This window comes from Choristoneura fumiferana, chromosome 23 (assembly GCF_025370935.1).
Source record: "Choristoneura fumiferana chromosome 23, NRCan_CFum_1, whole genome shotgun sequence".
NCBI classification, from domain to species: domain Eukaryota; kingdom Metazoa; phylum Arthropoda; class Insecta; order Lepidoptera; family Tortricidae; genus Choristoneura; species Choristoneura fumiferana.
This window is the reverse complement of record NC_133494.1, coordinates 18,568,820-18,583,264: the sequence shown is the minus strand read 5'-3', so window position 1 is coordinate 18,583,264 and position 14,445 is coordinate 18,568,820. Positions and strand designations below refer to the sequence as shown.

The 14,445-nt window shown below is 37.7% G+C and overlaps 1 protein-coding gene across 2 annotated transcripts in view; it reads left to right on the top strand.

The window, feature by feature from the left end:
- The window catches only part of LOC141441078 (potassium voltage-gated channel protein Shaw-like), a 276,603-nt gene that overhangs the window by 7,485 nt on the left and 254,673 nt on the right, over nucleotides 1-14,445 (top strand). For both annotated transcript variants that reach the window (XM_074105716.1, XM_074105715.1), the window contains exon 2: nucleotides 1,943-2,092. In XM_074105716.1, coding sequence (XP_073961817.1) covers nucleotides 1,943-2,092 — 150 coding nt within the window. The remainder of the gene's footprint in view (nucleotides 1-1,942; nucleotides 2,093-14,445) is intronic.

The window sequence follows — 14,445 nt, the reverse complement described above, 5'->3', positions numbered from 1 at the left end:
TACAGTGGCGCCAACTGGTGAGCGCGAAAACGGTAGCCCTCATTGACCTGTCACTCACAGTATTACTCATTGCTGAATTAGGAAAATTGGTAGGTACCTGAATCTGTGTTAAAAATAAAGTTGTGTTAAATACTTGTGATGTATACATATCATTTAATAATATTGTAAACCTGTTTTAAAATATATATATATATACCTCGTTGAGTTTCTTGCCGGATTCTTCTCAGCAGAGGTTTTTCCGAACCGGTGGTAGATTTTTTTTGACATTCATAAGTGCTTGTTATAGCCTAAATTGAATAAAGATATTTTGACTTGACTTGACTTGAATCGATTAAAACTCATCATTCATCATGTATAATTAATTCACTTTGCACTCCTTATTGCAAAAACTGGTATACGAGTATCATCCTGAGTCCTGACATTTTTAACAAACTTAGCGTTTAAGACCTAGACGTTGGTGACCTGCTTTGTTATTTTGAACATTATTTCAAAATTCTTAGAATTCTTTATTCAATGAACAATTTGTACTTTATAAAGTACATTCGGTCGTTATTCTTAAATAATATAAATTTATATTAATAAATAAATATCACGGGACACTTGACATCAACTGACCTAGTCCCAAACTAAGCAAAGCTTGTGTTATGGGTACCTTCTAGCCAACGGATAAACATACTTAAATAAATAGATACATACTTAAATACATATAACACACCCAAGACTCGAGAACAAACATTCGTATTTTTCATACAAATATCTGCCCCGACCGGGAATCGAACCCGGGACCTCGAGCTCCGTGGTCAGGTTCTCTAACCACTGGGCTATCCGGTCGTTCAAATACGCGAGGAATTAGGAGGATATACTGTAAATTTTGACATGGCTATGGTTACAAATTCGCAGAAACTTGCAGTGGACAAGCCCGTCTCACACTTGGCAGGTTTTAACTTACAATTTTAACGTTTTAGTACCTTTGTTTTTTTAGCAAACGAGTGCGCCGACTGGCGGTAATTTTAAATATTCCGCCCTTTCGCAAAGGTTCCCAAGGATTATGGCTAATTGAAATTAATTGTTAGAACCCTTCAACCGCTATTTATAAGGCTTATAATAATTTAAGTAGATAATTAGATTTTGCGTTAGGTAATTAATTTCTTGGTTATTTCTTTACAAATTAAAACTTGACAATAGTTTTAATTTATAAAGTAAATAGAAAATATTGATTTCAAAGTTCAATATCTCATACAGCTGAAGCGATTTTAATTAAACATAGCTAAGCACCACCGTAAGGAAATTTCTGGATGAACTAAAAAAAATATATAAAACAAATGTAGTTGTAGTACATTGTTCGACACTTTTTATATTAATTTTCTACTATAACTAAGAACTAACATAGCATGTAAGCTAATTTTTGACACTAATTAACAACTAACAACATATGGAACCTGTTTTCCGAATTAAATGATTTATTTTTATTTTTATTTTATTTATTGTTGTAGAGGCTGGAAAGTAAGCAATAGATGAACGACTTCGACAATACGAGTTCATCTATTGCAGTTTTGGCCGATTGAACTCTAGTTCTGCACATGAAGGTCGTTATTATTCAGCACCAACTCATTGTTCATTGAAGGTGTGACGAAGCTAGTGTGCCAACGAGGGTTTAGTACATTGTGTCTTAAGGGCGGTAAATAAGGAATTACGAACGAGAGTCTATTAGAAGCCCGAAGCTGCGCCAGCTCCCTGCCGCCCTCCCCCCTCCGCACGGAGCAGCAGCACACCATGCAGTAACAAACTCATTTACCGACTTTGGGATTCATGACATGAAAATTAGTACGGGCAATGACTCATTTACCGACCACGGGTTTCATGACAAGCACATTAAGGTAGCCTGCATGTTACGACACTGTTTACGAGCAAGTGTGATGAAAAATATAATGTTTGGTTACAGATACGAGACGTACAAAGCGACGCTGAAGAAGATCCCGGCGACGCGGCTGTCGCGGCTGACGGAGGCGCTCGCCAACTACGACCCAGTGCTCAACGAGTACTTCTTCGACCGCCACCCCGGCGTCTTCGCGCAGGTGCTCAACTACTACAGGCAAGTCGTTGAACACCCAATTCAATGATCAGATGATACTTTGCAGGACCTCATCATCATCATCAATTGAACTAAAAGAATTTCTTTGCTCCGTGACCTTTATGATGGTTTATGCAAAATATGCGTGTTCATGCAGTTTATTCACCTCCACACTGTAAGAACACACACAAATCACACAAAACCACCTATCACCGTCACCACACCACACTGACGCGTTTTGAACTCAACCAGAGCTCATCTTCAGAGCAATACAACCGTACACCATGCTACCAGATATTAAGACCACCACTAGTACCAGTACCAGTTGTTAGTCTAACATCTGGTAGCATGGTGTACGGTTGTGTTGCTCTGAAGATGAGCTCTGGTAGTGTGGTGGTGGTGATAGCTGGGTTTGTGTGATTTATGTGTGTTCTTACAGTGTAGTGGTGGAGGAACTGCATGAATACGCATATTTTGTATAAACTTAACTATCATAAGGTCGCGGGTGAGCAAAGATATTCTTTTAGTTCATTGATATGGACCTCCGCAAAGTAACGCCTGGTTGACATTTTAGGCCTCCCTCATGGACCTCCAGTTGCTTCGAATGGAAGCGGCTTGCATCCACCTTGAACCCGTCTCGGTGGTAGACGTCCTATGCTGCGCTTGCCGATCCACGGTCTCCCGAACTTTTCAGTTGCAACGGCCATCCGTTCTTCGTGCTGCTACTCATTGCCACTTCAATGAGCTAATTAGCTTGGCTACGACGGCTATGTCCTGCATAGCCGTAGTGTCCAGAATATAAAAATTGAAACTTTGTCAAAGTCAAAATATCTTTATTTAATTTAGGCTATAACATGCACTTATGAATGTCAAAAAAATCTACCACCAGTTCGGAAAAACCTCTGTTGAGAAGAATCCGGCAAGAAACTCATCGAGGTGTAGGTATTTTTGTTTTTAATTCTTGCTCCGCAACGACATCGTCCTGCATTGGTACCTACTGGTTTTGGCAATTAAAGTTCTATCTGTAAGACCACTTGTATATATGTCCGTTGTTTTTTCACCGCACATTACTTTAACTTGCATATTATTCAAGCTCGTATGTCGTTAACTTTATGTATGTAGTTCTTCGGTGAATTTCCGTATTCCGGATAGCATAGCTCTATTTAGCTAGCTGGATTAGCTTTTTTCTACGTATTTGGGCGTTTTCAAAAAAAGTGTACCCTCTCTTTTTTTTTGAAATTTTGGAATAAATTGGTTTTTCCTACTCAGAATCAAGAGCACAATCGATTCCGATCGTTTAAAAAAATGTCCCCATTTTTTCATACAAAATTTTATGAGTCGGTTTTGTGTGTATTGTGGTTTTGTCACGCCCATACTGAGTGTACTTAAGTATGAAAAAAATGTCGCAAAACTGATTTTTTTTTGTGGTCATTTTTTTAAACTATCGGAATCGATTGTGCTCTTGATTCTGAGTAGGAAAAACCAATTTTTTTCTAAAATAAAAAAAGGAAAGGGTACACTTTTTTTGAAAACGCCCATTTTTCGTAAATTAAGAACTGTGAAAAGAAACCTTAGTTCAGTTTATGTCTTTCAAACTAATAATCTCGGAGGAAAGTTGCAATTTTTTTCTCTATACGTCATTAGCGAGCTTACTCACGCTCCGAGTAACTCTTGGAGTTGAATTACTGCCTCAGATATTGCTGACATGGAGAAGGAAAATTACGGAGCTTCCTTACTTTAAAAGGTTTTTTTATCCCTTGGAGTGGCACGCGACCGGGTCCCGGCATTCCGTTGTTTGGCAACCGACCGGCTCCCGGCAATCTGTCAAACACCCTTGAGTGGCAAGCGACCGGCTCCCGGACGTTTGATTCTGGCGTATTTTAAATCTAAATAATAACTGATAGACCTATTTTCGGCTTGCTCATTCTGGTAAAATGCGTTCGTAAATAGACAAGGATGCCATTCATTAACGGCCGCACCAACACTATGGAAGAGATTTCGTTCTATCGTTTACTCAAGTTTCACTGTGTTCGCTGCCGTGCGCTAGTATTTTTGAAAACCTCGTATTATATGATTATTTGCTATTGAAAGACTATAAAAGGGCTTTGTTTCGTAAATAAATTAATATTTTACGAAATAAATCAGTGTTTTCTTAAAAGTAATATTTTTATTTTGTAATAAATTTTAAATATGGTGCCCCCACTCCAAACGTTATTCAATTCAAATTCAAATTCAAAAATATTTATTTCGGAATATTGTACATTTTGGCACACATCATTCGTAGGTGTTATAGTATATTAAAAATAATAAATAAATAATAAATATCACGGGACAATTCACACCAATGGACCTAGTTCCAAAGTAAGCTTAGCAAAGCTTGCGTTATGGGTACTAAGGAACAGATAAATATAATTATATAGATTGATACATACTTATATACATATTAAACACCCAAGACCCGAGAACAAACATTCGTATTCGATCCTCTGGGTTGTGGCGTAAAATCAGTGTTTGGCTCCCCCGTGCAATGTTGACCACTGAGCCATGGCCCTTTTGCACTGCAGCGCACACAAGCAATATGACATTTGTATCTAATCTTGATTGCGTGTGTTTGGAGTACCAAATAAACGTTTTTATCTATCTATCTATCGTATTTTTCATACAAATATCTGCCCCGCTCAAGCTTCGTAGTCAGGTTCTCTAACCACTAGGCCATCTGGTCGTCTGAAATTGATTGATTGATTGATTGATATTGAAAATAAAACAACATACCTAACAAAACTAACAATCAAATTATACACGCAAATGGTTAAAAAATACAATGTATACCTACATTACACTATATTTATTGATAGCATGCTTTATGTCATTTTTTTTTAATTCTGTGAAATCTCTGTCTATGGAAGAAGGGAACACCTAAGGAAAGAGGTGAGATCGTTTGCCTCCCTCTCATAAAATAATAATAAAAAAGTAAATTTATTACATTTTCACAAAACAATTTGTTTTTTCTTTCTTTATTTAATTCCCATGAGAATTCCCAAAACTTACATGTGTATTTCATGACATTAACCCCTGTTTGACCATCCATGGATTAAATTTAATAGACAGATAAATTTGATGCCGTCTCTGTTTGTTTTAATCGAATACACGGAGACGGCATCACATTTATCCGTCAAATAAAACTAATCAGTGGGTGGTGAAAAAGCCCCAAATGTAGTGGTTGAGATTTCAAAATTTTATCGTGATCGCGATCCAGTAAGAATATCGAGACAAAGAGTAGCCCATGTGTCACGAGTATTACAGATATCCAGCTACCTACATACAAAACACAAACACACACACACACACACACGCGCATGCACTACTCACAAACCTAAGCCTAATTAATCCTATTAATAATATTAATAGGATTAACATATTTCCTTGTGACAATACTCCATGGCCAGAAATATTTTTACGCAATCGCAAATCCCCATCGTAAATCATTGTCAGTATAACATCGCTTTTTAAGGGACGCGAGAGCAAAAAAGAGACGTTTAACGGTGATGGCGCGAAGTGAAAAATAGCCAGAGCCATCTCGTGGCAATTGTGGAAACTACGTGACACATTGAGCTAATTAGATTTAGCGTTATCAGTTTTGATTGACTTTGGCGTTGCAAAGTAACGCGAGGTCCTTTATCAATGAACAATTAATTTGCTCACCTTACGTCTTATGTCGACTTACGTCTTCATCACACAAATCTAACTATCGTCACCACACTACCCTGACGCGTTTCGAACTCACTTAGAGTTCATCATCAGAGCAACACGGGTCAGCAAAGTAATTGTTTACAGTTCATCGCTTAATATACCTTGCTTCTCCGCTACCACAAGTACATGACAGCTACGTTTGTATCTTGTATCTATATAGCGACACGTGTATCATATTAAAAAAAATCATGGTTCACTAAAATCGGTTTAGTTTTGACAATTAACTCGTAAAGGGTTAAAATTTTCTATAATGTTGATGACATATAATAGTATCGATCTCTTTGAAAGTGCACGGACCCTCTATATAGTAATATGTATATGTGTCGCACATGCGTGACTGTCGTTTATGTATTGAAGTTTTTTAACAGTTTTCTGCTGAATATGCTAAATTAGTGCCAAAACAAATGTTGTAACAAACTGAAGCGTTTCAAGTAACACAATCGACGCCAGTAGGTAAAATATTTACGTTACAATTATGTTAAGATTTTATTTATTTATTTATGTATTTGGGCACAAACGGTACAATAAAACTTACATTATAAACAATGGCATCTAACATTGACCAACAAAGTTGCCACAGGTTATTATTTCCCAATAATAAATTATAAGACGGGTATAAAAATAACAAACACACAAAGAAAAGAAAAAGGCTACGACTTGCAAAAGAGAGAACGTACATATAACCCATTGTCGAAAAAAAGGTATTTTGTGAGAATCGTGTTGGGTTTTCATCAGTTGAAGTTTGCTTTTGATAATTTATTTTACCATTTCACTAAATCATGTGAGAGATTATATCAAACTTGATTGTAGAGTAAAATGTTGCATCTAATACGTCATTTTCAACGAACCAGTTCAGAGATTTTATCAAGTCACTTAACATGTCACTAAACAAATTTGGAGAAATGAAAAAGAGTTGCCTTTTTTGACTGATTTCGTCATTTTATTAAACATATTCAGGGATTTGATCAAATAACGTTACGCTTAATTAACGGTTACCTCTTTGGTAACCCTAACCTTGATCAGAAACATCCGCTAGGCCGCAAATAAGCGAACTATTTACGTTCAATAATAAAATAGAAGGAAATATATTGACGCAAACAAAACATAAAAACTCGGCTGAAATAAACATAAAGGCCGGTTACATTCGTTTTATTTGTGGCTTCAGTATACTGTTATTTGCATTGGTATCAGTGGTGCCATCTAGTAGTTTGCGTGAGTTAAAATACGAGTAAGGTCCCAATAGATTTTAAACTTTGAATGAAAAGGTGTACCAGTGAAAAAATCGGTCAAATGCGAGTCGGACTCGTACATGAAGGGTTCGGCGAACAGTTCCGTAAAAGTTTTTCTTAAAATTCTTCTGATGTAAGTTTTTTTGCTGACTGTACTTCATGCCTCTGGTTACCAAAGTACTCGTCAAGACAAAACAAACGAGTCCAAACTCGATGCGGACATGTCGTTATTACAGAGTTCCAATGGTCACCCTCTAACTTCATCATCATGAAATCCATGTCTTAACTAAATTTTTTAAACTGGTCACGATTTCGAATGGGTCCCGACTGTTGAAGTTTAAAAAAAATAGTTAACAGAGTTTTAGACTATTAGATTTGTTTTTCATTTTAAGTTTTTTTTTAAGTCATTCAGGTTTTTTTCATTTATTTTAGTCGAAAATAAATCAGTCTGGTAGACTTTTATGACCTGTATGCTCTTGATGTAGTCAATGAGAATGCAAATTTTACCACAGTGTTTTGGGAAAAATAAAAATTCAGAACTCAAATTTTATGACGTTTTCTCTCCATTGGTAATTTGGCCACGTAAATTTGCCACCAAGCAGTGGCGTGACGCCGTAACAACTCAATTCACAATGGGCCTAATTTGTTTCTTTACGTAACAACACGGCAAAGGTATACCTAATGTAACGTTAAAGCGGGGGTAAAACTACGTCTAACCTACGCTGCACTCTTCGGGCTGCCTAGCGAAAATATTGACCCTTTATGCTCATCCTTCATTGAGAACAGAGCAGACTCCACACTCAGTTTAACGTACAACGATCAACTTCATAGAGATGCCTTGGAAGTACTTCTTTGCAACCAATCGATGTACTGAACTGAATCAGAGCGACTGAGCTCGCAGTAAAAAGGCAATATAACTGCCTACACCATGGAAACGAGAGAGTCCAAGTAAAACTTTTCTCGACTCATTTTAAAACAGTATATTCGAGATTTATCCCACTTATCACTCTGGTTCTGCGTGATAAATGGGCCAGGGTGGCCATGGCGCCAGAAAATGGAGGATTAATAATTCAATGAGACATTATCGTGGCGTTAAATTAAAAGAGTGTCGGATTAAATTTAAAATTCGATTAATGTTCCTAATTTGTATTGGGTGTACATGGGAACAGAGAGGAGACCGTCTTATGGTCATAATTATTTTTAAGTTTATGCAACCCGTTATTCAAACATTCATTTACACGTCTGCGAGGTAGGTATAATAAATTATCTACTATAAATTACTTAATATCTTTCAAGGTTCTACACCTAGAAACGAAAAAAACGGAACCCTTATATAATCACTCGCGTATGTTTCTGTCTGTTTGTCTGCCTGTCTGTCTATCTACGCCTATCACAGTAAATTTATCCCGAAATTACTGAACGTATTGAGTTGAAAATTGGTAAATTTTTATGTAAGTTGTGAGAATTGTAACTGCATTATGTTTTATCTGCTGTCAAACTTTTTACTGTACATAAAACACACATGAAGTTAACAGATAACATACAAAGATGAACTTATAGGGATCTCTTCCAGTTAACCTTTGAACGAGTGTCAGGACAAAGTTATTTATTCAAATTCAAATCCAAAATTCATTTATGTTGTCAACATAGGTAAATACAATTAGGTGATAAATAAACAAAAAAAAAAACATTTATAACGTGCCTGTCGTCGTACGAAATTCTCAAATTATTTATTCGCTATATTTTTATTTAGTTCTTAGTTATTTCGGAATTTGGACCATTTTTCATCTGTCCCAGGTTTCCCACAATGTACAAACACCCTAAACATTTGGCGCAAAATCAGCGTAACGCGTCGTTAAAAGTGATTGATCGCGTTTCATTTTTCGTGTTCTGTTCGCGTTATTTGTATGCCAGTGAACGCTAACTGTTGAATAAATCTTATGCTCTTTTATAATATTACTAGCCTCGAACCACGGCTTTGCACGCCAACCTTTGAGAAGTAATTATATAAAATTTTTGGAATTTCGCATAAATTAACAGTTCAAATTGAATTTCATAAATGTTGCATAAAAAAACCCGCGTCAAATTACATGATAAGGTACCTTTGGGATTTTATCCCGATCTTGTGGGAATTTTGGGATATCCTAATCTTGTGCCCGTCACTACAGCGGAATTGCCCCGCTGTATGGCCTACGACAGGGTTTCTTAAAGTGGGGTCTTTGGTGGGGTCTTAGGCGTCCGTAGCATGTGTGTCAGGGGTCCCAGAGTAGGTCAGTCCACAGATGAGAGTACGCATAAAGGGTCAGTCTGTAAACCTATTTACTAGGAAATTTCCAGAATTTTTTTTCGACAGGGGTCCGTGGTATTGTTTAAATTGTGAAAGTGGTCTGTGACTGCAAGAAGTTTAAGAAACCCTGGCCTACGAGATCTGAACCCAGTACGACCCGGAAGATGGGTCATCGACTCTGTCACGACCACTAACAGGTCCGGCAGGTCCGGTTACCGGCAGCCAGGATTTTTTAAGGCAGGTTAAAGTAATGTATTTCTGTAACTTAACCATGAGATTAATTTAATTAATAAACTAAAATCCAGACTCTTAACTTTCTAACAAAATTATATTAGCCAACAATGTACAGCAAAGTAAATTGACAAGTAAGTGTAATTGACAGCCGACAGATACTTTGATTATATACCTACCCTTATAATCATCATTGGCCTATCTTAGTCCACTGCTGGACATAGGCCTCTCCAGTTGCACGCCACTGGGCACGATCCTCGGCCAGTCTCATCCAGTTCTTGCCAGCTAACCTGCGAAGATCATCGCTCCACCTAGTCTGAGGGCGTCCCACGCCACGCTTGCCGATTCGCGGTCTCCACTCAAGAACTCGTTTGCCCCAGCGGTTATCAGTTCTTCGACCCTTATAATATATACCTTTATTTATGTCCATTAAAGGATCTTAAACTATATCCATACCAGATTTCATCGAAATTAATTCTGAGGATAAAAATATGAAAGTAAATGACAGATAGATTTAATTACGGCGGACGGCGACGGATTTAATTATTGCGAGGCTTTGGATTTTCCGGAAACTTTTGACTGGGGCAAGCAATTGACCAAGCGTTTTTGGCGTCTTCCAAGTCCGAGATCTCATAGTTTGTGCGTAGGATTTTTCCTATGAGACTGATCGAGCTATGGACTGACGACAAAAATCTTTTTATACATCTGAAGTTTTACGGATCCCTAAACCACCGTACCGGATGGGAAGGGATCCTTGGGTCCACGACTGCTCGCTGAGTTGACAATTAAGAATAGCTTCCAAATTAGTTTTGATCAGATTATCCATTTATGATAAGAGATTTTGATGTTTCCAAAGAGGGAAGCAGCGTAGCACGTAAGTTAATTTAGGAACGAAAAGGCAAAATTTAATGACAGACAATGCGTGATGTGGACAAATTTCAAGAAGGCGGTGAGAAAGATTTTCGTATTTAGAATTATGCAATTTTGAATATACCTGGGAAAACTATTTTCAAAAATAGGGGAACCTAGGAGGCAAAGCGTACCTATTCTTATCAAGTATTTTAGTGTTAGGTGCAAGTTGGTTGAATTTTAGTTTCAGGATGTCGACATTTATGTAGGAATTTGTTCACATTTGTAGAAATTAAGTTCCAGGCCAATAGATTGGATTTGTCAATTATTACAGAAAGGTCGGATAGTACAGAGTTTGCATCGCCTCCTAAGGTCCCATCATCAAAATACCATACATTAAATTTCGATGTCAAATTTTGAATTACTGGGATTATTGCCAAGCTGAAAATTGCAGGCCCCAGGGGACTGCTGACAGCCGACTTCGGATGACAAATCGTTTCATTGGTACATCAACTTTGTTGGATCTGCATAGATTACATAGTATACATCTGACAGGAAATCCCAGACAACAGACACATCAAATATGCAAGGGTACTCAAGAACCGCCTCTTTGCGATATGAATTATACATTATGACGATTATTGAAACAAATTCAGGACGTCTCAGGCTTTTAGCTTTGTGACCGTGAGGGTATATTAAGCCTGTAAATAATTTATATCGCTAAAAACATGGTCCTTGACTGTAGGCCTCTTGGAAAAGCTCAGTCACGAATAGAGCTAGGTATGGAGCTATGGTATGGTGAGAGCTATGCTCGGCGTTTCTTGGCGCGCTAGAAATCGGAAAACGTAAATGCGCCGTAAATCTAGTCACTGACATAGCTCTAAGAATGTCTAGGTAAGTTGAAGTGGTAATGGGTGGGGCACATCACGCGAAGAACAGATAACCGTTGTGGAAAAAAAATCGAATCCCACCACGAACCGGCAGACGAAGCGTTGGCAGGCCTCCCACTAAATAAGTGGACTGACATGACAACATCGTGACAGTTGCGGGCTACGGGTGAATCATCGACATCTATGTACCTTGTGGCACTAGACTGGCTGTTTGGAACAAAACGCGCGGCGCATCCATCATCAATATTACTTTGACACAACCGCTGTCACGGACGTCAACAGACTATAGTGAACTGTTCACAAAACCGCGCTGTGAACTGTTTTTGTGCGCCGTTTTGATGTAAGAAATATGCAGTCTAGTACATAGATGTCAATGGGGTAAATACAGTGGCGAGTTGTTGTTGTCTTTCGGATGATGTAACATAAAAGTAGACAATAGTCTTCTCATGTGACACAAAAAGCAGAGAACTTGCCAGACTTACTCTCTGTTAACAGTTAAATCAATCCGCCTGTAAAATTTATGTAAATTTACTAGTAGAAATAAGTTCTTAAATGGCCCAAGTGTTCTCATTCTGCGAATACTTTCCCAGCAGTGGGCCGCATACCAGGCAGATACAGATGATGATGATGATATTGATGATGCTATGCAAAGATAGGCGGGCTTACAGCTTATCCATACTAAATATCATATATGTGAAAGTGTGTGCGTTTGTATGTTTGTCCGTCTTTCACGTCGAAACGGAGCGACAGATTGACGTGATTTTTGGTATAGAGATAGTTTATGGGTCAGAGAGTGAGAATTCCACGCGGACGAAGTCGCGGGTAAAAGCTAGTTTAATACAAAGAGAGAACAAATCATCTGATTCTACATAGGCGTTGTAATAATTTAAATTGCTCAGATATTCTGGCTTGGCATTTACAGAGACAGAGATTTCCTTTTGTTTTATTTTTCCTTTGGAGACTAATCAAGTGCTAATATCTGTGGAGTACACTTAGTTATTTGTAAATAAATTGTTATTTGCGGAGTTAGTTCAACCGAATTAAAGAGTACATCAAGTCTAGTACCTTCAAGATCCACAGAAAAGAACAAATAAGTTAAAAAGGCAAAAGCTGATTCACTTAATGCAAAGAAGCACTCTGTAGGTATCGTTTAGACTGCTTATATCGTATTTGCTAATCCTGCAGCTAAGCAGCTGATTTGCTAGTGTATTCCGACGTCGAGTCTAAAGCAATTTGTGTGTTCTGTATCTCAAAGGAAAAAACTGGCCAAGAGCGTATCGGACACGCCCAAGATAGGGTTCCGTAGCCGTTACAAAAAAATCAAGTAATATTTCTCTAAGATTTTTTGTTTTCTATGGAATCTTCTAAGTTTAGGTATATTTTCTAGGGCACGTATCTGAATAATATCGAAAAATTGAAATATCGATGGTTAAAATCTCAACGGTCAAAATATTGAACCTAACCTAACCTACGCTACTTTAGATATTTTATCGACTTTTTAACGTTAGATATATTAATTTTCGATATTCAGATACGTCCCCATTTTATACCTTAGGCTTAGCCGTTATAGTTTTCAGCAAGGATTATCCATACTAATATTATAAATGCGAGTGTATGTTTGTATGTCTGTCCGTCTTTCACGTCGAAACGGAGCGACGGATCAACGTGATTTTTGGCATAGAGATAGTTTATGGGCCAGAGAGTGCCTTAGGCTACTTTTTATCCCGGAAAAATGCACAGTTCTCGGAACAGCGCGCGATAGCCGAATTCCACGCGGACGAAGCTGCGGGCAAACGTTAGTTACAAATACTTCTAAATGGTGAACAAAAATTTCAGTTTCTAACGCATCATTTCTAAGCAAATTTAGTGCTTTAGTTCTTAAGCAAACTCATCATCATCATCATCCTAAGCCTATAGCAGTCCACTGCTGGACATAGGTTTCCCACAATGAGCGACATTGCGCCCTGCCTTCGGCTCGACGTATCCAGCTTCTATCAGCTACCTTTCGCAGATCATCATTCCACCTGGCCGGAGGGCGTCATACATAAGCAAAGCAAACATTCTATTTATTAGGAGTCGAGTCCACTCTCACAGCCAAGTTCGCGCAATTTTTAGTTCATTCCAAGTTTGAAAATAAGTTATAGTGAAATACCTTTTCCGAATAACTTTGAAATTTCTCCAATTGAAAATGTTCCCGTAAAATTTATCGGCTTCCAATGTCAGCGGATATTGTTCGAGGGATCTTGTGAGAACCAGTAGCATTCCGGATGGATCCGTGAATTGTTGAGATGGTTTACGTTTTTACCCGTCTTCCCGCAGGAGTTTTATTTTTCGAACGTATGTTTTATACAGTCCAGTTTCAGTTTGTTACTAACAGTTACCTCAGAACCTCATAAACGCCCAAGATAGTGTTCCGTAGCCATTACGAAAAAATCACGTAATATTTTTCTAAGGATTCATAAGTCATAAGTCATTTATTTGCAGAAAATAGTGTACAATAAGATACTGGATAGTAATAATAATGACACAACTATTTAACTACACAGTAGCATGCAAATTATTTAAAAAACAATTATGTAATTCAAATACAAGCAAGTTAAGCAAGACAGAAATTCTTTGATGGTGTAGAATCTTTTTTGCAGTAGCCAATTATGCAACGTTCGTATACATACCCTATATGGCAGGCTAGTTATATTTGTTGGGGCATGATTAAATATTCTTATGGCCATGGAATAACAATTTTTGCTGCAGAGTTTGAAACCGTTTTTGATAGGATCAGTCTTTTTGTGTTCGTATTGTGTACGGAATCATCCAAGTTTAGGTATTTTTATAGGTACCTTAGGCTGCTATTTAGTCTTAAACTACAAATAATTCTCAAGCAATCTTAGCCGTCATAATTGTCCTTGTAAATTTCATATACTTACTTAGTTTAGTTTAGTACCATTCTGTTTTTTTTTCAAATTGTACCTTATTTTTGGTGCCCAACTCGCACTAGGCTGATATTTTCAACCGGCACGCAAAAGCGTACTTTTTCTGTCCAACTTTTCGATGTTCATTTGTCTCGATTGTCAGATTGACTGATTGTGGCTGCGTTAGATCAGATGGACTGACAGATAAAAGGGGGTGACTGAGCAATCT